At 38.3% G+C, this 26,662-nt stretch overlaps 1 protein-coding gene across 1 annotated transcript in view; it reads left to right on the top strand.

Annotated features, from left to right (window-relative positions):
- The window catches only part of Psmd14 (proteasome 26S subunit, non-ATPase 14), an 88,102-nt gene continuing 61,440 nt past the window's right edge, over window positions 1–26,662 (top strand). The window contains exons 1-3 of the mRNA XM_006984622.3: window positions 1–181; window positions 9,065–9,198; window positions 11,312–11,363. Coding sequence (XP_006984684.1) covers window positions 11,316–11,363 — 48 coding nt within the window. The 5' untranslated portion in view covers window positions 1–181; window positions 9,065–9,198; window positions 11,312–11,315. The remainder of the gene's footprint in view (window positions 182–9,064; window positions 9,199–11,311; window positions 11,364–26,662) is intronic.

Raw genomic sequence — 26,662 nt, forward strand, 5'->3', positions numbered from 1 at the left:
GGTCTCCAATTGGCGGTGCGGGAAAGGAAGCCGAGGAGGGCCGGGAACCCGGAAGTACTTCTCGGCAGAGGCCTGGGCGACTCTTTTGAATGGAATCGGGCTGATTCATCGCCGGTTCCCGGAGCCAGGTCCTTGTTGAGTGTGAGGCGCTGCTCTCGCCGCCGCGTTGCCACAAGGCCAGGTAAGGTGCAGACCACGACCTCCCTCCCGACGGCCTCAGCCGAACCCCGAGGCGGGCCCGGGGAGGTCCGGGAGCCGGCCGCACTAGGCCGCCGCAAGCCCCGGGCTTTCCTGAGTCACGTTGCCCAGCCAGGTTGCCCGTGGAGTCCCGGGCCTGATGGGGAGCACCGGGCCCCCTTGGTCCTCTCTTCCTTTATCCCCGGGTCTCTGGCAGAGTCAGGTTTGGATGTCTTCTCCTTGCAAACGTTTCTGCTTCACCCTAGCTTGGGAGCCTTTTCCCCATCCGCTAGCAGACTACTGTTTGTGGCCTGTTTATGTTCGTCTTCAGTTCCTCCTGTGCCGAGAAACTTTCATACAGTCTGAGGAAGCAAAGAGGGTGGACTGAATTTCAAGAGGGCGCGTGTTTTCTTCACCTTTAGGGAGGCAGGCATTGCTTTGAATCCTGAATATTTTCAAAATAAAGTTTAGTCATTCCTGCCATGCCATTAGTTGCAGTATTGTTCCATTTGAGTGCTGGTCTGTGGATTGGGTTACATTTCCTTTTTTTGAGTAAAGTAGAAAACAACTACCGCTGCTGTGGGTTATTGAAACTCAGTTTTCCTGTGAATTGAGCTCAGTGTCTGTCAAAAGAATAACGTCAGCATTTTAAAGGAGTCTTAAGAATTTTGTGACCGTTTGCTTACTTATTACTTTATTTGAAGACTAGGTCTCTGTACTTCTGGTTGGTCTAGAGCTAATTATATACACCATGCTGGCCTTAAACTTCCACAGTCCTGCCTTAGTTTCCCAAGTGTTACTATTACAGGTTTGTAATCCCACTTCAGCACACAGTGGGAAAAAAAAATGGAATTAAAAGGACAATTAAAGGATTGTAACTTGTTGGTGAACACTTTTAATCCCAGCTCTTGGGAGGCAGAGGCAAGCTTACCTTTTTGAGTTAAAGGCCAGCCTGGTCTACAACATGAGTTCCAGGTCAGCAGAGGTACACAGTGAGTCCCTGTCTCACAGCAAAATACAAAAACCCAATCACTAATAAAGATTTACCATAAAAGGCTTTAAAATTAGTAGAGAAATACAGTTCTAGTGTGAACCCGCCCAGCACTCGGGAGGAAAAGGCGTGGCAATTTCCGGAAGTTTGGAGCAGCCTAGTCTGCGCAAACTGGTTATAGGCCCTTAAGTACGGACAGAAAGACCTTGTTCTCTAACTTCAGATATAAGGATATGTGGAGTTTTTTTTTTGTGGTGGTGTTTTGTTGTTTGTTTGTTTTTGAGATAGTGTCTCCCTACACAACCCAGGCTAACCTCTAACTGGTGTGATCCTCCTACCTCAGCCTCCTCAGTGCTGACATGATAGGAATGTGCCTCAACACCCAGCCCAAAAGTTGATTGTAATGCTGCAGACATAATGTAAGTAAAGCAGCAAGACAAGCACTTGCTTAACTATGTTGAAAATGGAAACTGTGACAGAGTGTCAGTGACGAGAATGAATGGAATGGAGGTCTTCTTGCCATGTTAGCTCACTAAATGGTTCATTTTTAATGTTTGAATTGTATTTAGAGAGACAGCTCAGTGGTTAAGAGTGTGCACAGTAGCGCACATCTTTAATCCCAGCACTAAGGAGGCAGAGGCAGGCGGGTCTCTGTGAGTTTGAGGCCAGTCTGGTCTACAGAGCAAGTTCCAGGACAGCTAGGGCTACACAGAGAAACCCTGCCTCAAAAAAGAGAGCATGTACTGCTCTTGCAGAGGACCCAGGTTCTGTTCCCAGCACCCATATAGCCTGTGGCTCACAATGGATTGTAACCCTGTCTCTGCAGGTGTCTTCAGGCACCTTTACAAATGTGCATATACCCACCCACCCACACAGACAAAATTAAAAATAATACAAATAAATTATTTGACTTAAATTGTATAGGTTGTATATGTATAGATATTGAGATATACAGTGGCTCATAATTAACTATAGTTAAGGTATGCTTGGTGAAGAACTGAAAATTGTCTTGGATTTGCCTAAAACAGAATTATATCTTGGCCAAAAGAAGAAAAATTTGATGGCATGATCTTTTATTTAATCTCACCTATTGGGTTTGTGACATCCATCCCAGCCTCACCTCCTGAGATCTTTGGTAATAATGCATTGCTAGTCTAGTTAAAAAGCTAGAATTTAACTTCAAGACTGGATTCATCATCTTTTTATGCTTGCCATATAAACCTTAGTATAGTACATAGATTTAGAATCATTTGAAAATCAGTAACAAGCAATTGAACCTTTTTGGTTTTCAGTATTACAGCAGTGTTTTGATATTCAGGGTCTACTTGGGGAAGCCTTATCTGAGTAGTGAGTATTCACACCATGTCTGCTTGTGATGAACTTTTCATAGTCTTGCTGCACCTAGTGGAGAATTCATACTTTGCTTTGTGATAGTTTGTTATCCTCATTTGCCAAATAATACATTAAGTTGAATGGTCTTTATTAGTTTTAGGAGAACTGTAACAGTGACAGCATTTATTGAGTACCTAGGATATTCCTTCCAGGCTCTATTATAGACACTTTCGATCAATTGTGACAACAGACTTGGCAAGGTTACATATTTTTGTAGATTTTAGGGTCTAGTGCTAGACGAAAGTAGCTTGTTCTACATAATGTAGTGGGTACATGGTGAAGTCTAGATTCAAATCTGAGTTGATTGGTTCTAGAGCCATTCTTAACTCTGTATTACTAATGTTTTCCTGTTGCATACTTAAATTTTGAGTGCACAAGGTAGTACCTTGCAAATATTTTGCTTAAATGTTATAATTAGTGACAATGCAGTAGAAAGCTGTATTTCTTCTAAGACTAAATTCTTAGTCTTCTAAGTGGGGATTGGAGTAGAATCTTGTTTTCTAATTTTTAAAGTATTGGTTCACCAAAACAGAGAGAGAGGGGGCATAGAGAGACAGACAGAAAGACAGACAGACGGGTTGGAGGAGGGGAGAAAGAGTGGACAGCCTGCAGCAGTCAGTTCACCGTTTCTACCACGTGGTTCTGGGACTCAGACTAATCATTAGGCTGGGCAGCACGCTCTTTCCTGCTAAGCCACCTTGCTGCTGGCTTCCAATCTTGCTTTTAAATGTTTGTAATTCCAGTACTCAAGAAACAGAGGTGGTAGGATTGCTCCAAGTGTGAGACCAGCTTTGCCTATCGCAAGGTCCAGGCCACCCAGGGCCATGTGGTGAGACCCTGTCTTAAAAAAAAACTAAAGGTGGTAGAAATTCTATTTAAAGAATTAAATTTTCACTTTTTCTGGTTCTAATTCTGGAAAAAAGTAAGGAAGAAGTTTCTACCTTCCACAAATCAGAGAATAGAGAATTGAAGAAGTAGAAATGTAGTGAGATCATAAATATGGAGTAGTTTAAAAGGATTTACTATTAATTTGAGAATATTAATATTTACACAGAGGAATGGGAAGTAAACCAGTGAAGTAGGAGATACAATGTTAAACCTGAATGACTAAACACTTTGTGATTTTATATGAAGTTTATGCATTTTTGGTATGTTAAGATCCCTCAGAAAAGCTTGAAAGGTTGAAAAATCCAAATTAATACAACTTTGAAGGATCTGCTTTTTATGTAGCTATTGTTTCATATAGTGCCTGTAAATATTTGAGAACTGCTAACATGTACATGTTCTAAAATTATTGCATTTTATTCAAGATACTGCCCTGAGAGGTTAAGTGGTGAGCTTTCAACTTTCAAGTAGATTTTTGTTTTCTAGTCTTTGCTGTAAGGGTTCTAAATGTTGCTGTGTATGTGATGTTATATTGAGTATGTAAAACACATCATATTGTGGTAATAAATGTGTTAAGCAAAGTTATCATATCAGGGTGGGGAGAGGGCTGGGTGCTTAACAGCACTTGTTCTTGCAGAGGACTCAGATTCACCACCCACATGGCGGCTAACAACTATTTGTAACTCTAATTCCAGGGGATCTGACACCCTCTTCTGATCTCAGGGCGTACCAGGCATTCATGTGGTGCACATACATGCATGAGGCAAAACACCCATATACATAAAAATAAATTAAAGAAAATATCAAAGTGAATCTATTATGACTGGGCTCTTAAATACTCAGTTTTTTTGATAGGTGTAAGTTTAGTTTTGATCTATGAACCTTTTACATTGCTTCTATTTCTGAGAATTGAAGGTGTTTTCTTTTAGCCGGGTGGTGGTGGCAGCTCACACCTTTAACCCCAACACTCAGGAGGCAGAGACAGTCGGATCTCTGTCTGAGACCAGCCTGGTCTACAGTGTGAGTTTGAGGACAGCCAGGGATACACAGAGAAACCCTGTAAAAGTGTTCTCTCTTATATTATGGTGCACAGTTTAACTTGTGACCCTCTTTGCTGAATTCTGAAAATGGGTGTCCCTGTCTCCAGTGTGATGAGTTTATTTCTGAGACATAGCTGGTGTTCTGAGGCCCACTAAGTGGCTCCAAAGTGAGAAGGAAGGTAGCTCTTGTAGGATGGTGAGTGCTGATGATGAGGCACAGCAGGTAGCAGTCCTGTTTGCTTATCAAATGCCCGTGATTGTGTTGAGTGTTTTCTGTGTGTATTGACTTACTTATTCTTCTAAACAGCGATATGAGACAGATGTTCTCTTTTTTTTCATTTTGTGGATGAGGAGCTTGAGGAGGAAAGGTAACTGACTGAGGAACACACTGCTAATGAGTATTAGAGCCAGTTTGCATTTCTGGCTCTATAGCTGCAGGATGATAACTAAGAAAAGTGGTTATCATCATTTATCTCATCCCAGTGGGCTGTTTTTATTACTTGCACTTTTAGATCATCTTGCTAATAACTTAAAGATAGGAAAATAAAGGGATGCTGAAAATTATATTTGAGATGTTAATAAGGTGTGATGTAGCAAATGTAAGTACTTATTCTGTATTTTTCTGATTTTGAAAGTATAGGTAGCTCAGATTGGCAACATCCCTTGAGTTTAACTAGCTGCTCACTATTGACCGTGCATGAACCTGGCATACATGTTTCTTGTGAAGACGAGTTCAGTAGGAACTGGAGGTATAGTTCAGTGATAGAATGCTTGCTCGCCTAGGAAGAAGCTCTAGGGCTGCCAAAAAGTCCTGAAAGTGTAAGCACACTTTTAGTAGGACTGTGAGTGTGTGCATACAAAGTAGACACAGTAAGATTTATCACTTTAACTATTTTTGATGTGTAGTTCTGCGGCGTTTAGTATATTTTCTTTGTTGAATCACTGTATTACTACCAACCATTTCCAGAGCTTTTCATTTTCCCACTTGTGATACTTTTAAAAACATTGACAGCTCATGATTTTGTTGAATGGAGGAGAGCCATCATATTTGCCTCAATTGTAAAACATTTTATTTTTAGATTTACAAATACCAATTAGAATTGACAAATGGAATTACATGAAATTAAAAAGCTTCTGTACAGGAACAAAAAAGACTTATCAGCAGAGTGAACAGACAGCCTGCAGAATGGGAGAAAATCTTTGCCAGTTATACTTCTGACAGGGGGTTAATATCTAGAATATATAAAGAACTTCTAAAATTAAACACCAGAATAGTGACTCATACACAATTTACACACACATAGACACATGCATAAATAAAATAAAATAAAATAAAATAAAATAAAATAAAATAAAAGTTTGTTAAGAAAAAAGTAGCCAGTCAATAAATGGGCTAATGAGTTGAAAAGAGTTCCCCAAAGAAGAAACACAAATGATCAGTGGCTATTTTAAAAGGTTTTCAGCATTTTAGCCACCAGGGAAACAACAAGTAAAATGACTCTAAAATTCCATCTCATCTCAGGCTGAATGACTATTAGAACGACAACAAACACTGGTGAGAGTGTAGGGGGAAGGAAATTTATTCGCTCTGGTGACAATGGCAAGGAAAGGGAACTGGTCTCACTGTCCACCAACAGATGAATGGACAATGGAAATGTGGCCATACAGTGGAGTTTTAGGAAATTGTGAAGTTTGCAAGATGGATGAAACTGGAAAATAGTACATTAAGTGAGGTCACCCAGGCTCATAAAGACAAATATCATGTGTTCTATCTCATATGCTTATCCTATCTTCTAATTTTTATAAATGTGTATTTATGTGAGATGGAGTGGGTAAAGATCAAGAAAGTAGATGGGGACCTATTAGATGGGAAAACAGAGCTTTCAGAAGGGGATGGGGAGGGTAATGGAACAAACATGACATGAAAGTGGGAAGGGAATATTGGGAATGGAATGGTGTACATTGGAAAAGGAGGGATGGGATGGGGTGGGAGAACCAAGCAAAGTCAAGTATGTATGGAAATGCTGTATGTTTCAGTTGTCTTCATTTCATCTAATAGACTTATTGTATATTTCATATAAGTGGGATCACACGATGTCCCCATTGCTGTGATAAAAACACCCTGATAATAGTACATGAACTGGCTTTTTAGAACCCATTCCCTATGGTGGGACGCCTTGCTCAGCCTTCATCCAGTGGGGGGCGCGGGGCTTGGCCCTGCCCCAACTTGGTGTGCCAGCCTGTGTTGACTACCCAAGAGAGGCCTTACCCCCATGAGGAGTGGATGGGGGGGGGGTAAGTAGGGAGGAGCAAAAGAAGGGGAGGGAGGGGGTTATTATGGTTGGTATATAAAATGAAAAAGGATTTTTTAATAAAATAAAATGTAAAAACAAAACAGAAACAAAAACACCCTGACCAAAAAACAATTTAGGCAAGAAAGGAACTATTTTTATCTTACAAATTCAGATTACATCAAATTCATCTTACAAATGCAGTCCATCATCATTTCCGATAAGTCAGGGTAGGAATTTGGAGCAGGTAGACCCTTCACATCAACAGTTAGTAACAGAAATGAGTGTATGCCTCTGTGCTCAGCTAGCTTTCTCTGCTCTTACACAGTCTGGGGCCAAAACCAGGGAATGGTATTGCTCAATTTCTGGCTGTGTCTTTCCATATAAATTAAGGCAATCAAGACAGTCCCCCACAGACATGCACTTAGGCCAGCCTGATCTAGTTAATCTTACTGAGACTCTTCTCAACTCAGTGTGATTGTAGGTCATGTCATCCTGGAAGTTAAAACCATCACACATGACATACCGCATTTTAGGCCTGGTTCCCGGTCCCTCCCCCCCCTCCCCAATTCCTTCCTTGTGCTAGGGATTGAACTCAGATTTTTTTACATACCAAGGCAAGCACTCAGTGGCTGGGCTACATTTCCAGCCCTTTCATGTTTTCAGGTTCAGCCAAGTTGTAAGACATATCATTACTTTGTTCCTTTTTAGAGCCAAGTAATATTTCATGTATCCTATTGTATGTATGTATGATAATTTGTTTATTCATTGTGTGATGGGCATTTGGACTGTTGTCACATTTTGACTATCTTGAATAGTAATGCTGTTCACATGAATGTACATGTCTTATTTTAAAGACCTGTTTTAAATTTTTGTGACATATATCTAGGAATAGAATTGATGGGCTGTATGGTAATTCTGTGTTTAAATTTTTGAACAACTGCCAAGTTGTTTACAGAACTCCTTGGTTTTGAAAAAATTTACTTAGGATATTGTCACCTCAAGATATATAGCCTCAGATTTTGTTTATAGCAGTGTTTCTCAATTGAGAGTGATTTTGCCCTTCCAAGGGACATTTAGCGATGTTTGGAGACATTTTTTTATTGTCACATGTTAGTCATTTCTGTTAACATTTAGTGTGTGCAGGTCAAAGCTACTGCTAAACACATTGTAATACATTGGACAGCCCCCACAGCAAAATTAAAGGTTCTGGATGTCAGTAGTACCAAACTTGATATTCTGACTTTTGACCTAGATTTTACTGTCATAGAGACAAGAGTGTCTGCTGATTTGCATTCACCTGGGATTCTGCAATAAGAATGAAACTTTAGCCAGGTGGTTGTGGGGGTGGGGGAGGGTGAGTGTGGGTGGTGCATGCCCCGGAGACAGGGTTTCCCTGTGTAGCTTTGTGCCTTTCCTGGAACTCACTCTGTGGACCAGGCTGGCCTCGAACTCACAGAGATCCAGCTGCCTCTGCCTCCCAAGCGCTGGGATCAAAGGCATGCGCCACCACCTCCTAAAGGTGTGGTCTTGAGGCAAAGTACTGGGATACTGTGCCTGAGCTTCTTGTGGTTTTTGACAGGGTCTTACTGCGGAGCTTGGACTGCTTTCAAACTCGGTCTCCTGCATATTTTTGAAAGATAAACCAGTGCTTTTGGCAACACAGTAGGAATTAAAGGATGATAGTGTTGTTACAATTTATTTCCCTCTTGCTTTTATGCAGTTCTTAGTACTTTGCATTTTCTTATTATTTTCATCATAGTTGTGAATAATTAAAGGATGAACTAATTGCAAGGATCATGGAGGTGAAGTTTTCAAGATAAAAGACAAATAACACTAGTAGGGTCCTCTATGTACAAGTGTCGAAATTTGTATTGAACCTATATACTGATTATATAATAAAGTGATTCTTACTATTTTTAAAACCATAAGCAAGTATTATTCTTTGAGAGACCCCAAGGGGTACTGAAAGCTATAAAATATCAGCCCTCAAAGTCAGGGGCAAAGGTGAAATACATAAACACAGTGTAACAGAGTAATCTCTATGCCCAATAACCACATAGGTGCTAAATAAGTCCATGCTCTCAAGAAATCATTATTAAAAATTGGTTTTAGAGCTGGCAGTATAAGAGTGTTTGCCTAGCATGGATGAGGCCCCTGGTCCAGTGTCCAGCATTGGGAGAATGTTGACTTCTAGTTCATTTGCAGGACTTTACTTCTTTTAAAGATTCTTTTGGGGGAAGATATAAAATGTTCTCGGTTCTCAATTAAGTACCTTTCCTTTTTAGGAGACAAAGGAGGGAAAAAAAAGACCACTTGTGAAAAATACCTGTCAGAATTAGCAAGAATTGGAGTTAATAAGAAATTTGTCAAATTTAACAAATTGAATCCCAACACTGTAAGAGTTACAGTTGCTGACCAGGTAAGGTTTAAGAGTGTATTTTACCTTTAACTGTTGTTTTAAGATCTGATAGATGCTATGTAAATGTATTATTTTATAACAGGCATCAAATTATGAATATGTGTGATAACCAGATTTTAAGAAGTTGTGTGATTTAGAATATTTATCAATATATTTCATTTCCAAATGTTAGTATTTTTATAAAACGTGTTCATCTTAAGAGTTTTAATTTGTTAAATATCTTTTCTTGTTTGCTGAGACATCTAATTTTGTGAAAAACACAAGTTTGACCTGCCAGATTTTCTTTCCCTATGCTCCCACATCGCTCATGTATATTCACAGCATCTGGAGTCTGTAATATCAGAAGCAGCACAGAGGAAGTAGATAGACCAACACAGCTGGGGTTGACTCTGCCTAGGATGAGGCTGTGTATGTGTTCTGAAGGGCATGTTGCCACCCCCGATGCTTCTTTAGTTTGTGAGCCTGAAGTAGTCCAGAAGAATTTTTCTTTAGAAATACATTTTAGAGAAAGTATCTTTAATATTTTAAAATTACAAGATTGTTTAAAAGGGATTGTACTGAAATGACTATTTGAGGAACTTGATGGAGCTGTTATTTGTAATTATAATTAGACAGATAAGTATGGTTGTGAAGATTAGATTTTGTCTGAAATATCAAATTTTCTTGCCTTTTCTTTTATACAGATGAATTTATCTGTTGTGAATCTCACAGACGTGTTGTGTGAAAGAAAAAGTCAGACAAAAAAAAAAATCTGTGGTTCTGTTTTTATACAATTGGAAAGTAGCAGAACTATTCTGTACCGTGACAAGCCAGAATCCCACCTGTCTGAAATGGTAGGGACTGGAAAGGGCTTCAGAGGCATTTGCTGTGGCTTTTAAATGTAGATGATGGCTTCATCAACCAGTGTGCTCACTTTGTGAGGTGTCCTCTGCCTCATCATTTGTGTGCCTTTCTGTTTGCAGACTTGAATAAAGTTTGTGATGTTACGATTATTAAATATTACTGGATTAAGTTGTTACCAACTGGTTCAGCAAACATAATTAGGCAGAATTATAATGATTTAATTGAGGTTTAGTTTGTAACAGTTCTAATTGGTAAAGTGTGAACAAAAATTCCTAATCTCTTAATGCTTGGTTTATATTATAATTTGTGATGATCTAAGTATACACTTAGTAAGAAGATGAACTTTAAGGCACAGTAGTAGTTTTTAAGTAAAAAAAAGTTGCTTTGTTTTCATCTTTATAAACTTAGTTACACTGCTATTCTTGAATAATTTGATTCCTTATCCTGTATCCAAGGCCATGCAAGTACAACTGCCATTTCTTTTCTGTTTCTTTTGTGAGCTTCTTGTGCTTATCAATATCTTCTTTAGTTATTCCAGATGCTGAAGATAAACTGATATCTCCAAGTTGTAATAATTAACTCTGAAATTGTGATTGAGGATAGCAGCTATGAAGGGAAGTGTATCTCTACAGCATCTGAAATAAGTGTATCTGCGTAGGTTCTAGAACACTATCTTAATGCATTTAATGTTTACTCTATAGTATTTTCTTTTAATATAATGAGTTCATTTTTAAAAAGCCTTTGATGCTAATTCAGAGATCCGTAATCCACTCACAATGTCTTTCACATGTAGTTTTGATGATAACTGACAAGCTGTAAGTTAATTAGCACAGCACTTACTAATGAGGATGTTAAAATTTAATTTAAAAGTGTAGATTTTTATTTGTACACTCTGAGCAAATTGAAGGAAATTCAATCATACATATGATAAGCATTCGGGCACTTCCCCCCCATCCAGGTGCTTTATTAGATAACAATAAGAAAATATAATTAACTTAAGGATAGCAAAGTTTTGAAAGTATGCTAAGATTGCTTGTCTTTAAAACTGGGGATAACCCAAAACCAAAGCAGTGAAATAAGGTCTGTTAATTAGCATGGAAGACAGCTTCTTGAATTAATATGTGGTGTTAATTAACAGGAAGTCTGATGTTGTGTTGTAATTACCACCAATATTTTTGACATACTGAGTGACTGAAGGTGAATTATATAGATAGCAATTGAGTAAACACTTTTGTGCTAAGGAACGTTTTCCTTTGTTTCTGTTTTCTAGAAATATGGACAGACTTCTTAGACTTGGAGGAGGTATGCCTGGACTGGGCCAGGTTAGTATACAGACTGTTTCTTAGTGTGTAAGCAACAAGCTTTTTATGTAGTTATCCCAAGAGAATGAACCAACAGACCGCCTTCTGGTAAGGGGCACACCTTACTGGTAGTGGCTGAATCGCAACATGAAGTAATATTGGAAACATTTTTATCTTTTTCTCCTGGCAATAAGAATTTTTTGTTGTTCAGTTGTTTGGTTTAAAATGTTGGGATATGTGAACTTATAAAGTTGCCTTTTGAAATAAAATGACAACAAAAATACCCCCGAAACTTATAACATATTATTTTTTACTTTATCATACAAGCTTTTTAATGTTACACATGAAAAATATAACATGGCATACTTTTTATGGGTCAGAAAATGAATCCATTGATTCAGTATGCAGTCTTAACTCTAAACTTCTGCTAGTAATTATGACACTGATATGTGGTGAATTGATAATTGCTAATTTTTCCTTTAAGTTTGATATTTTTGTGCTTTCTTTTTATACTGTTAATTAAAATGAAGTGCTTTTTCCATTGTTTTAATATCATTTACTTTGTCCAGTGCTCCTGGGTAGGTGATTTCTGGGTAAGTTTCTGTTAGGTCTGTTTGCCTCTAGCTGAAGAGGTATTTCTTTTTGTTGTGTTGAGACTCAAGTCCAGGCTCACACGTGCTCTGTCACTGTTCATCACGCCCAGCGCTTTGCCTCTAAGTTCTGACTCTAGTTCTGGTTATCCATTCCCTTAATTAATGAAAGGTTATTAGGTGTCATTCTCTTCCTATAACTCTAGTCTCAGCTTTCCCTCATTTCTATATTACTATTAGTATTTCATCTTTTTTTTGTTGTTGTTGTTCAAATTAAACTGTATTTAGAGGGAGAAACACAGTTTTGAGACTTAATGATTTTTTTGTGTTTTAAAAGCACCCTACATGATCTCTTAGGCTTGTCATGGTTTGCCACTGATAAAGACTTAGAAGATGCCAGCTTTTTGTGATTCTTGATTGTGTGTTGACGCAGACTTAGTTTTCATTTATTTTTTGTTCGTTGAGAATATTTCTCATGCGTTATCGTGAGCCAGTTTTAACATGAGACATCATTTTCTTTATCTGTGTAATTCACTCTCTGTCATGGAGGTACTACAAATTCATGTGCAAATTATGAGACATTGCCTTAGTGAAATTCTTAACTGAAGGTTGAGTCATATCTCAATACCAAAATAACTTTCCTTAATTATTAGATATGTTATTTATTCATATTATAAATCTGCTCTGAAAAATTGTACATGAAATAGTGGCCACATACTGAGTTACATTGACTGTGGAAAACTCAGTGTTTGCTAAGTGAGCCCTCTTTTGTTTGTGATTTTTATTAGTTAGCCTCAGGCTCCTCGGTTTGTGTGTTTGTTGGAACTTTAGTATATGTTACTAAAGAACCTACTATTTCATGTATTTCCTCTCTCTGGGTAGATGGCATTATTCTTCTCTTCAGAAGAATAATGTGGAGGAGTCCTTTTTGTGCTATCTCTTTTTTCAAATACTATGTGATCAGTTCTTTCGTTTCTCACATTTTACTTTACTCTTGCTCACTTCCTGTTGGGAATGTTGCAGAGCAGTTCAAAGTAGAACCAGGAGTTAACATCAGACTACAAATTATGGGCTTTGTCCTCAACAAAATTGCTATGATGTTAGAGGCTAGCTACAGTGCAGGTGTTTCCAACTCACCCATAGTTTGGCCCACTAGTCCTCAGGACCCCTCAGCTTTGATACTTGACTAGAAAAACTTACAGACCTGAAGGTACTTACAGGAGTTTTGTTGTCATGGGTAAAGATCAAGAGAATCATCTAAAAGCAGGGCTTCTGTGTCTTATCTAATCAGAATGTGTCACTGTTTTGCAAGTCTGTGTGTTCACCAGCTAGGAAGCTCCACATGCTTCAGTGGGTCCTAAGTAAAGGCATTCATTGAAATCTCAGCACCTGTGCTGGTTGATTAAGCCATTGACCAAAATTGAGCCTAATATTCAGCTCCTATCTCTTCCTCAAAATGGGTCACCCTCAAAGATCCCATATTTAAATCATATAGTTGATCTTGTTTGGTCTTTGAGGCCATGTAAGAGTCATTAAACAATCAGTTACTACCATAGCAAACACTGTCTTTAGGAAATCCCAAAGACTTTTGAGGCTTTGTGCTGAGAACTCAAAGAGCCAGTTACATAGCCAAGATTTGTTTTCAGTCTTAACCTGATTATTTATATGGAAATAATTCAGTATTTCGTCAGAATGTTTCTTGTGCTCTTATTTAGTATTAATTGTTTTTTTTTTTAAATTGTGGTGTTGGGGATTGATTTATTTATTACACATACAGTGTTCTGTCTACATGCCAGAAGAAGGCACCAGATCTCATTATAGATGGTTGTGAGCCACCATGTGGTTGCTGGGGATTGAACTAGGGACCTCTGGAAGAACAGCCAGTGCTCTTAACCTCTGAGCTACCCCTCCAGCCCGCTGATCGTTTTCTTATTCCCTACCAATCCAGTATTAGGCTTGGAATCATTTATCGCCTCTGGCTCTGTATTAGTTAGGGATTCCATTGCTGTGAAGAGACACCATGACCACGCAGCTCTTATAAAGGAAAACATTTACTTGTGGTGGCTTGCTTACAGTTCAGAGGTTTAGTCCATTATTTAGTCATTGCAGGAAGTAAGGCAGCGTGTAGGCAGATATGGTGCCAGAGAAGGAGCTAAGAGTTCTTACATCTTAATCCCACAGGCAACAGGAAGTGGTCTGTTTCACTAGGTATGGCTTGAACATATATATATGAGACTTCAAAGCCTGCCTCCATAGTGACACACTTTCTCCAACAATACCACAACTATTTTATAAGGCCACACCTCTTAAGAGTGCCACTCCTTTTGGGGGGCCATTTTCTTTCAGACCACCACAGGCTCATTCAGTCTTTCTGAACTCCCCTTCCACATAGCTCCCTGATCCTTAAAGGGAGGGGTGTGATGAAAACATCCTGTTTAGGACTGAATGCTCCCAAACCTCTCATTCTTTGTACATTGTCTGTGTTAATTCCCATCTTCTGCAAGAAGCTTCTCTGATGTGGGTTGAGTAGCGCATTGATTTATGCATGTAGCAATATGTCATTAGGAGTCATTTTATTGCTACGTTCCTTTAGCAAAATAATATTAGGTTTTCCTCTAGGCTCATGACCTACATCTAGTTTCAGGTTCTTGACCACTTTAGCATTGTTAGATATGAATTCTGTCTCATAAGCTGATCCTGAAGTCCAAGCAATAAGTGGTTGGTCACTCCTGTGAGATTTGTGCCAGTATTGCACCAGTATATCTTGTAGGATGGCCATTATTTTAGTCAGCAGGGTTGGTACTTGGGTGATATTGATGATTACCTTTCTCATTCAGTAGCATACAGACTACCTTCTAGTACCCACTGAATGCTAGTCAGTGGGGGTGAAGCTTTTAGTTAGGCACCAAGTTCTCTGTCTTTAATGATGTAAATAAGTATTGTCTTCAGTAGTAGACCTTACCTTCAGGTTGTAGAGAGCAACCAATAGCCTTGACAATAGCTTGTGATGTTTAGGGGTTTCCGTGACCCCTTTGGCCAGTGAATCAAGATCCAATCCTGGCATTGGAGGTTTTACTTTATTGCATAAGATGTTTATGTGGGACATTATTGCCCCTATTATTTGGTGGCTCCATCCAGATTATTCTCGTATATGTATATATTAGGAAGCTTCTACAGTGGTAGGTGTTTCAAATGGCCTTTGGTGTTAGTCGTCCCTCCCCAAGATCTCCTTTTCTCACATTCCTCTCCCTATGTAATCCTTCTATTCTAGTTTCCTCTTTGTCTTGTCATAACTATATATTATTCTATTTCCCCTTCCTTGGGAGATGCTGTCCTATCCCCTAGTCCTTTACTCTATATCTAACCTCTGTGGTTATTAGGATTGTAATACAAATATTGAAAGCTAACATCCACATATAAGAGAAAATCTGCAATATTTGTCCTTTTGGATCTGGTTGTCTCCTTCAGGATGATTGTTTCTAGTTGCAGCCATTTACTTGTAAATTTCATAATTTTTTTAAAATCCATTCATCAGTTGCTGAACACTGAGGCTGTTTCCAATTTATGGCTATTATGAACAGAGCAGCAGTGAACATGGATGAGCAAGTGCCTTTTTGATAGGATGTAGAGTCCTTTGGGTGGATGCCCAAGAGTAGTGTAGCTGGATCTTGAAGTAGATGTATCCCCAGCTTCCTGAGGAACCACCACACTGATTTCCGTATTAGCTGTACAAGTTTGCACTCCCACCAGCAATGAATAAGTGTTCCCCTTTCCCTGCATTCTCACCACCATGTGCTGTCATTTATTTTATTGATCTTGGTCATTCTGACTAGGGTTAGATGAAATCTGATAGTAATTTTAATTTGCATTTTCCTGATGGCTAAGGATGTTGAACATTTTAAATGTTTCTCAGCCATTTGTGTTTCATCGATAGAGAATTTTCTGTTCTGGACCCCATTATTAATTAAGTTATTTGTCCTCTTGATGTTCATTTTTCTTTATATATTCTAGATGCTAACCCTCTTTCAGGTATAGAATTGATTAAGATCTTTTCCCATTCTGTAGGCTGCTGCTTTACCTGTATGTTGGTGTCCTTTGCTGTAAAGAAGCTTTTCAGCTTCATGAGGTCCCAGTTATTAATTACTCTTCTTAGTGCCTGTGCTGTTGGTTTCCTCTTTTCCTGTGGCAGTGAGTTCAATACTGTACCTCACATTCTGTTCTAAACATAATCAGCTTCAGGGAAACTTGTCTTATATTGAGGTCCTTGATCTATTTGGAGTTGAGTTTTGTGCAGGGTGAGAGAGATGTATTATTTTCATTCTTCTGCATAAAGCCATCCAGTTTGACCATCATTTGTTGAAGATGCTGTCCAGAATAGATTTATGTATGTATGAGCACTTGGTTTATAATATAGGTGGTATTACTGGAAACAGAAGGCCTAGTCAGGAAAGGCTGTTGAATTAAGTGGCTTTCAGTATTTGGGGAAATGAAAATTGAATCCCATCCTTAAGTGTGCACAAAGTATTTACTAGGTAGATTGAACCATCTACATAGGAAATCTATAGTTGTAGACAGTATACCTATTGGGTGGCTGTTATTCCAAACCAAACAAGGCATTGTTAGGAATAGGGAATTAGAACATTTGTACCTTGACAGAGAGCATGAAATGGTGTAGCTGTTACAGAAAACAATGTGTAGATCCTCCAAAAGTTAAAGATAGAATTTCATTATGATACAGCAGTCCTATTTCTGAGTATAGGACCAAAGAATTGCTGGCAAGACTACAACATACTTGAATATCAGTGTTTAAAGCAAATTTATATAGCAGCCAAAAGATGGAAACAACTCAGTGTCCTCCAGCAGTTGAATGGATAAATGGGGTTGGCATATATTTATTTGCACCATGGAATATTATTCATCCTAAAAGGAATGTACCTCTGGTATATGCTATAAGATGGGCATACTTAGAACTGGCCTGGAACTTGCTATGTAGACCAGGTAGGCCTCTGATTTACATAAATCCACCTGCCTCTGCCTTCTGAGCACTGGTATCGAAGATGTGTGCCACTATGACTACTAAACACATTTTTAAATGAAGCAAGGCTAGACCTAAAAGGCCATTTTGTTTTTAAAGAAACTTTGATATCCTTAGTATAGGGTACCACAACTTAAAGGATTACACATTGACTGTCTCAGGATAGAATTACTGATTTATTTATTTATTTGTTTGTTTGTTTATTTTGAGGCAGGGTTTCTCTGTGTAGCCCTGGCTGCCCTGGAACTCTCTATGTAGACCAGGCTGGCCTCAAACTCATAGAGAGCTGCCTGCTTCTGCCTCCTGTGTGCTGGGATTAAAGGTGTGCTCCACCATTACTACAGCCAGCCTTATTACTTACTAATTCTTTTTGGGAAAGACAGACTTAACATTTAAAGGCTAGCAGTAGAGGAAAAAGAAAAAATTACTGCACATTTAGCAGAATGACAAATCATTTAAGAAAAAAAAAACGAGAAAAAGAACACATTTTGTATTTTTAAGGTTAAGAATGGCCAACAACAATATGAAAAGATGCTTAGCATCACCAAGTGAGAGAAATGACAAAGCCATTAGTTCTGAGGTTTTCTTGAATGCAATAGGTGGCTCAGGCTGGTCTGGAACTCACTATCCTCCTGCTTCTGTGTCTTTGCCCTGGGATCTCAGTTGTGTATCCTCGTCTGTGGTGGTTTGAACGAGAATGGCCCCTGTAGGCTCAAAAGGTTCAATGCTTGGTCCCCAGTTTATGGAACTGCTTGGAGAAATTATGAGGTGTGGCCTTATTGGAGGAGGTATGTCACTGAGGATGGGCTTTGAGGTTTCAAGAGCCCATGCCATTCCCAGTTAGCTCTCTCTCTCTGCCTCCTAGTGGTTGCCTTAACATATACGCTCTCAGTTACTGCTCCATTATTGCCCATGCCTGCTGGCCTGCTTCCATGCATCCAGTCGTGATGGCCATGGACTCTAACCCTCTGGAGTCATGAGCTTCCAAATTAAATGTTTTCTTTCATAAATTTTTTGGTCACAGTGTTTTGTCACAGCTAACTATGATGATATCCCTAGCAGTTTTGATTTTTTAAAAAAAGCCTGTATGCTGGTGAAAATTTGAGGGAAAAGAATTGTCATAAAAGCTGTTTCCCCTTATTGGAGGAGTGGTGGTTTATGGGTAGGAGTAGTTAGTTAAGGGTTGTGGCTCAGAGCTTAGGACATTAACTAGTAAATATCTTTTAAGTGAACACATTGTATATGGGCTAAAAATGGTTAAAGTCACTTTGGAGAGCATTTGACAGTATCTAGTAAAGCTGAAAACACCCAAACTTACGTGATTCAGCAATTACAATTTTTTCACTTTATAGATTCTTACACATGTATATCAAGAAACACTTGGAATATTGATAGACTATCTGGGGCAAACATATGAGGCAATATTATGCAGCAGTGAAAATGAGCTAGAATCTGTATGTATGCCCAGTAGACTGTAAAAACATAAAAGCAATAATCCTTTTCAAGGGCGTAGACCCAAGTATGGAAATAGTTGGCTTTACAGTATCCTGCGTGTTAGAAATGTTCGCTCTATCTGCACTGTCAGTTAAGCACTTGAAATATGATGGGAGGAGCCTAGGAGTGACTTCATATTCACTTAAAATCTTACATGCTTTTTGAGACCATGAAACATCTCATATTACTGACTTAAAAACTGTTTAAATTTACTTTATTTAACTTTAGTGGCTATAGTATTGTATAGTACAACTTAGGTACCCTACATGAATCATGAGAAGGAAGACAATATATATATTAAGTTTTATATATTAAGTTATTTAAAAAATATATACATATACATACACATACACACATATACATATACATACATACATACATACACATACACACACACACATCACACACACACATATATATATATAAACAAAGCTGGACATGGTGGTGCACACCTTCAATCCCAGCACTCCGGGAGGCAGAGGTAGGCAGATTTCTGAGTTCGATGCTAGCCTGGTCTATAGAGCGTGTTCCAGGACAGCTAAGGCTATACAGAGAACCCCTGTCTCAGGGGGAAAAAACAAAACAAAGCAAAACAAAAAACCCACCAAAGAAACCTCAGGCAAAATAAATATAACAATACTAAAACATTAAATGACTTTTTTTTTTTTTTTTTTTTTTGGTTTTCCGAGACAAGGTTTCTCTGTGTAGCTTTTGCGCCTTTCCTGGAACTCGCTTTGTAGACCAGGCTGTCCTCAAACTCACAGAGATCCGCCTGCCTCTGCCTCCCGAGTGCTGGGATTAAAGGCATGCACCACCACCGCCTGGCATAAATGACTTCTTTTATTATTACTTTATTTTTTTTTAAATTCTTTTGAGGAAGGGTCTCATCATGTGACTCTGACTGGCCTGGTACTTATTTTGTAGACCAGAGTGGCCTCCAATTCAGAGATCCACTTGCCCCTGCCTCCCCATGTAACTCTGATGCCTGGCTATAGTTAGTGTTTTGAAAGAACTCTGAAGATAGAATATAGGTAAGTAAGAATGAAAGCAGAGACAAGCAGATCCTGCAGTGATGTTTTACAGTAATTATAAATAATTATCTTTTGTTTTAACCTTTACCTGCTAGAAAAATTATACTGTGGCATAATGGCATGAGCCAACATAGTTTCATGTGTAATTTAATGTTTGTAGCTGTCACCATTGAAATAAAAGTTTGAATTTTGCTATCAGCACTAGTGTGTAGCATCATGAAATAAACAGACTTTTTAAAAGGCTTTCTATGTGTTTCCTTTGTTTATATTGTTTCTACCGATTGATAGTTTTTCATCCAGATAAGTGCCTTTTATCTGTTTACCTTTTTTGAAAACTTTTCTTTTAGTGTCTGATGTGATGCCCCATGCACTTACAAAGAACTTTATCAGATTAGGTGCAATCAGGAATTTATGGCCAGAGACTAAAAAGGATCTTACTAAACACTGTTAGATTAACTTGACTTTTTTCTTTCTGATAAATAGAGAAAAGTCGGGCTATTTTAATAGTTTTATTTATTTTTTTTGCTTAACTATAAATAATAGTAATTTTACTACAGAAACAAAGTAAAACTACATATCTTTTTCTAAACTAGTTCCTCTGGTTTCTAATCATTTTGTTAATGTGCTTGATCTGATGAAGTATTGAGGGAGAAGAACGGTCAAGTCAAAGGTAAACTCGTGAGAGCATAGTCACTGTAGTGTGATTCTGAAAAGACAACAAACTGTGAAAATGTGGTGCTCTTGAGGGTACTCAGAAATAAGTAGAAGCAAATTCCTGTTGGAGGCATTGTAGTTAATCTGTGCTATTTTATATGAACATTCTAGAAGGGAAACTTGTGGATATTAAATTTCAGTTTTGACATGAAATTATAACAGTCAATTTGTTTGAGTTCTTTGGAATGTAAGAGATGTGATATATTTTTATTTATACTGAAACTTCTCAAGAATATCAGATTCTGATGAGATAGAATCATAATTCTGAGGAACAGTGAAATGATGGATCTGTATATCTGGTTATCTTTTTATGAGATAGAAGGAAAACCAAGAAGATACTTATGTTTAATACAAAAATCTCAGATGGTGTGGTATATCTTAATAGTCCACATTGGGGGGTATTATGATCTTAAAAATCCAAGTTGTGTTTTCTTCTTTGTCTTCCATATTGTTTTATGTATGTTTGTTTTTTTGTTTGAAGTAGGGTCTCGTTGTATAGTCTAGGCTGGCTTAAGATTCTCCACCTAAGCCTTCTAAGTGTTGTAATTTACAGGCACCTGCTACCATGTTTTTCTATGTGTTTTCCTGTTGAGCCATTTACTAGCACACATTGGACTTTCTATCTTAAATTTGCATATTGAATTTATAAGTTTTCATTTCATGTTCTCATTCAGACAGTTCTGTGTTCATCATACCCACCTAGAACTTGGGCATGCAGGACTGGAGTTGTCCTTCACCTCACACCTTCATGTTTTTTTTGTGGGATGCTGTCCAGGTTGAGTGCTCCAGAAGCATGCCATTGAACAGAGCAGTGCTTTTCATAAGACTGCCTTTCACTATTACATTTTTAATTGCTACCAGTGATTTTACAAGCTTTCCTTCTACAAGAGAGAAGGCTTGTGGAAAGAGTGAGCTGAGCAGTTAAGGACAGTAAAGAGTAAATGAATGGTTATGAGAACCTTACTTTTCTCTTATTCATGTCTTTATATTATAACCAAGAACATTCTTGTGCAGGGTGGTTCCCAGTTAATTAGCGCTTTATCTCTTTATATTGTGAACATTAGAGCTTGAATAGTTGAAAGAAAAATGCTTATTAAAAAAAATTGGGCAGGGAGGTTGGAGAGAATGTTTGGTGGTAAGAGCTCTTCCTACTTCCAGAGGGCCCCAGTTTTACCAGCATTCATACCAGGTATGAGTCACGCACGCGCGCGCGCACACACACACACACACACACACACACACACTCAGATAGGGAAAGAAGCATATATATATGTTAGGGTTGGAGTATAGCTCAGTGACAGAGCACTTCCCAGACAGAACAGTTCCCTGAGATTGATCACTAGCACTGCCAAGAAGACTAGATAGTGAAGCAACAAAATCCAGCTGTGGATAAAGTGCCTCTTTCTGTGTGTAGAAAAGCAAGTTCTTGCTTCTGCTCTCATTATATTATAACTGTCGCTCTCCGGAGTTGGTCTTACTTTAGTACGAGCCTCTTCCCTGTTTCTGATCTCTTTCCTGCTTGCAGATTCTGCTCACTGTACACATGTCCTATTTCCTACTTCATAGACTAAAAGGGGCCTTTGAATATTTTATTGCTGTTTTGCTGCAGTGCTCTATTTGGAGGCTCTTAGTTTATCTACTATAATAATTGTAGTTGCATAGGAAGTCTATCAGGTACTCGGAGTATGAGTCATTGCTCATGGAATTTAGAGCAAGTGTGTGGGTCCTGAAAGAGAATCTACTTAAATGTTGAACATTGTGTCAGGATTCCTGTCTAATACTCAATAGAGATGGATCAGGTGAGTACAGGGCTAGTAGAACATTACGTGTACATGTGCTGATTTTTATGTATTCAGTCTTATTTCCATACTAAGGTTTAATTCGCATACTAATAGGAAGTGTAGCTAGAGGTCTTTCAGATGCCAGAGCCTTTGCTATATCCATAATTAATGTTTCCTTAGGTAGGTAAACTATATTGTTATTACCGCCTATATGCTTCAAAAGTTAACAAAATCAAAGCACTTGTAATTTATACTGCAAAATGTAGACGAGTAATATACTCATTTTTTTAAACTTTTAGAAAATGTAAGGAGTTTGAAAGGGTTATTCTTGGACGGTGGTTAAGAGCACTTACTGCTCTTGTAGATAGCTGAGTTTAGTTCCCCATACCCACATCAGATTGCTCGAAACCACCTGTAACTCCAGTTTTGGGGGTTTCTGTTGCCTCCGGCCTTCATGGGCACCTGAATTCACATGCACATAGCCTCATACATACACATAACTAAAATAATGAACGCAAGTCCTTAGAACGGAAAAGAGAGGGCTGTTCGCTGTTCTGCTATGAAATACTTGATCCATGTGTTAGGAATATTTAAACAATGAGAATATTTTTTATTTTATTTTCTGTGATAATGTGTATCTGGGCTTGTGGATAAAGGTTGAAGTTACAAATAGTACAACTTCTAAAAGAAGATTTAGATTTCTGACTTCTAAAAAACCATTTTCCTCACTACTCACAAATGGACTATTGCTCTGAACTAATTGCCAAAATATGTTGTTTTACTAAAAAAATTCTGGGAAAGAAGCCTCTCATGTTAATGCAGTGACCGTTAGGTTATACCTTGACTCGTACAGTGAAAAAGAGGCACAGGGAGCTGCTTTATTTGAATAATAGACTTGCCAATTAGCCATCAAGTGCTTCCATCTGTGAAATTGTTGATCAGATGGGTTAGCTGGGCTGTTTCCAGACTAGGGCATCATAAATGGCACTTGAAAACTGTCACTTTGATGACGAGGTTTCAAGTATTCCACTGCTTGGTGCTGTGGAACCTTTTTTCCTCCTGCAGCACCATGTTTTTTTAGAACACACTGATCCCACTTATGAATTCTGTGGCATCCAGAGAACTTGGGAGACCTGCCACTGATGTAAAGTTCTGCTTAATCTGCTGCTCTGGCCTGTGCTGCTTTTAAAGCACAGTGGTAACAGCTTCTCTCATGGCCTTCACAGTCATGTTGGTTGGTGATCTGACTGGCGCAGTCGGGCAGTGCTCACTGCCTGTTGGCCATGGAGCTGGCACACTGGCAAGTGTCTTTGTACTTTCCTACCAATAAAAGCTCATTTTCAAATGTCTCCTTTATAGAAGTGTGTAGTAGCCTAAGGCCACATAAGTGTTGAGATTTCTCATGTAGCACTTGTGTGAAGTGACTTTGGCATCTGTTCTTTACATTTTGTAAGGATTTAAATCACTTATTGGTAACTTACATTTTAAAATTTATTCAATAACTTAGAAATATAAATTCTATAAATAAAACGTCCTTTCTCACAGTTGTATATCTTTATGGCTGGGCCTTCTATATTATAGGAAGCTTTCCTTAGGTGTATTCTTTAAATGCCCATGGGATGTGTTTAGACACTAGAATCTGAGTGACAGTCCTGTGTGAGGCTTGTGCTAGGCTTTTCTTCTTTCCTCATAAGGCCAGCTCCCTGCTTGAATAAGCTTCCTGGTCTCTAGTTTGTGTAGGAAAGAAATCTGTGACCAACCTCTCTGCTCATATTGGCACAGATGGCCAGAGTTACTGGTAGAGAGAGTGTTTTTATTTGGGGAGTAGTTGACAGGGCTCTGAAGTGAGACAAGATCTAAATAAGGACTGAAATCCATGGTAGAGGCACGAGGAGAATGCAGTGTGAGCTTCTAGGTGATTTGGGTTTAATTTTTTTATTCTTCCAAAGTAGATTTTTTTTTTTATGTATTGGCACCATCTCCATGCCTCTGACTCCTCCCACATTGAGACAGTTTGAACGAGAGAAAATTATGAACTCTTGTAATTTGGAGCCCTAGGTTGCATTTTCTTTTTGGTTTTGGAAAGTTTGGGTGGTAGTGCTTCTCTGTTAAAAAAAAAAAAAAAGCCCAGTACTAAGTAGATAAATAACATTAACTAACTAGTAGGTTTCCCTTAGTAGGTGAGGAAATCGAAGCATTGTAACGAGTAACTTTAGTATAACTTTGAACAAATAGTACATTTGGAAAAAAATGGCTTTATAACATAACTGAGACTGTTGGTTTTATGTGTACCTCTGTAGTGAATAAATAGAAGTATAAAAAAGGGGGAGAGAAATAGATGCAATAGTGTGACCTATGATTTTCTTTGCCAGATATGACATTTCCTTGTGCCTTTGAACACTCACTCTAATGCTTTCTAAGCATTTTTCTTCTGATATGGTTTTCTGTTTCTTTCCCTTGAATTCCTCAGAAGTAGGAGCTGTGTGGTAGTTTTCATCACATCCCAGGCAATATTTTGAATAAGTGAATGTTTAATGATATGCAGGTAATATTTGACAGTATTTCTAGGAAGTACCAATAAGGTGGTTTTTGTTCCTTAATTTCTGTTATGCCTGAGAACTTCTAATTAGCATAAATCAGGAAGTTTTTGTTGTTGTGTGTTTTTATATAAGCAAATAATTACTTTTAAATATACCTATATCAAATATATATAATATATTGCAGAATGCAGAAGTTATATTTGTTGAATTCTGCATGTCCCTACTATCTCTGCTCTTTTTAGAAACAACTGGGTTACCTGTTTCTTTTAACCTTTCAGAGATACTGCCTAAAAGTTGTGTCTGATGGAATTTTCATCAAGTGTATGAAATGGAAAGGAAGGTAGAAATATATAGGAATAATGTGTTGCAGCTTTTAGCTACATATGGCTATCATCTTTGAGGTATAACTGATAATGACTGCAAACTAAATGTTTATTGAACTTTAATTGTTTAAGTAGCTTCTTGAGATAATAGTTACTGTATTGGATAGTGTATTATTTATAGTCTATCTTGAGGATTATTTCATTCCATGTCTGTCTGTCTGTCTGTCTATCTATCTATCTATCTATCTATCTATCTATCTATCTCTCCCTTACCTGAGTGCTGGTGATCAGACTCCGGGTTTTGTGAATGCTAGGCAAGTGCTCTACCATGGAGCTAGATCTTTAGCTCTAAAGCTTTTTTTAAGTCATACCTTGCTCTTTTTTCTCTTCTTTTCTTTTCTTTTCTTTTCTTTTCTTTTCTTTTCTTTTCTTTTCTTTTCTTTTCTTTTCTTTTTCTTTCTTTCTTTTTTTTTTACATTTTTATTTTTGAAGTATGATGTATTTAGCCAGTCTTCTATTGGCAGACACTTGTTTCCTATCACATTTCAGTTATTTCCTATGCTTTTATTTACAGACAAATTTGTAATCTCCAAACATATACATCTCCAGAAGCTAAAATTTCTAGAATGGATGGCTGTGTTTCAATCACAGTAGGTTTAGTGCGGTGTGATAGAAACAGCACAGGCTTTGGCTTTGAGTTTAGGCTTTACGTGAACTTGAACACTCTGAGTCTGAGCGTCTTCATTTATAACAGGTATTGTTCGTTGCTTTTCTGTTGCTGTGATAAAACACTATGACCAAGGCAATTTATAAAAGGAAAGTTGTTTGTGCCTATGAGTCTAGAGGGATAAGAAGCTTGATAGCATGCAGTGCAGCAGACGTGGTAACTGGAGAAGAACATCTCAAACACTGGGGACGGCACCAGGCTTTGAAACCTCAAAGCCCACCCCTAGTGACATACCTTCTCCAACATGGCCACACCAAGCTCCCAAAATACCACCACCAACTGGGTACTAAATATTCAATTGCCCACTGCTGTGGGGGACATCTCATTAAAATCACCACAGATACAGTAGCATCTGCTTTGCAGGTGTTAATGTATGTAATGGATCTGTCAAATGGCGCTAGAGGTTCAAGTGAGAGGTAGTAATGACAGCATTGCTGTGACTTACTTTATATTTATTTATTTATTTATTTATTTATTTATTTATTTATTTATTTATTTATTTATTTATTTTTTGGTTTTTCGAGACAGGGTTTCTCTGTGTAGCTTTGCGCCTTTCCTGGAACTCACTTGGTAGCCCAGGCTGGCCTCGAACTCACAGAGATCCGCCTGGCTCTGCCTCCCGAGTGCTGGGATTAAAGGCGTGTGCCACCACCGCCCGGCGTGACTTACTTTATTGATAACAGAAACATAAAACAAGCCCGGAGACTGTGACAATGTTGAATGTGGAACCTTTGGATGGCTTTAGCTAACTCATCAGATTGCAAATATGGCAGTGTTTTTTTTTTTTTTTTTTAAACTTACCTGACCTCCCTGAATTGCATGTGGCCGTGTGTAAACTATGTTCATGTTGCAGAGTTTTTGTATCAACTGGCAGAACTGTACACCTCATGTAGTTAGTGGTGCTTTGTTTGTCAGCCAGCAGTTAAATTAGGCAGAGTCTGATACAGAATTGAATGTGTTTGAATAGTGTTTGGCTTATCAGTGGAACTCAAGAAAATGAAAAAGCTCCTGGGTGGTGCTGGCTCATACCTTTAATCCCAGCACTCCAGGAGACAGGCAGGCCAGTCTATGAGTTCAAGGACTGC

This window comes from Peromyscus maniculatus, chromosome 4 (genome assembly GCF_049852395.1).
Source record: "Peromyscus maniculatus bairdii isolate BWxNUB_F1_BW_parent chromosome 4, HU_Pman_BW_mat_3.1, whole genome shotgun sequence".
Lineage (NCBI taxonomy): Eukaryota > Metazoa > Chordata > Mammalia > Rodentia > Cricetidae > Peromyscus > Peromyscus maniculatus.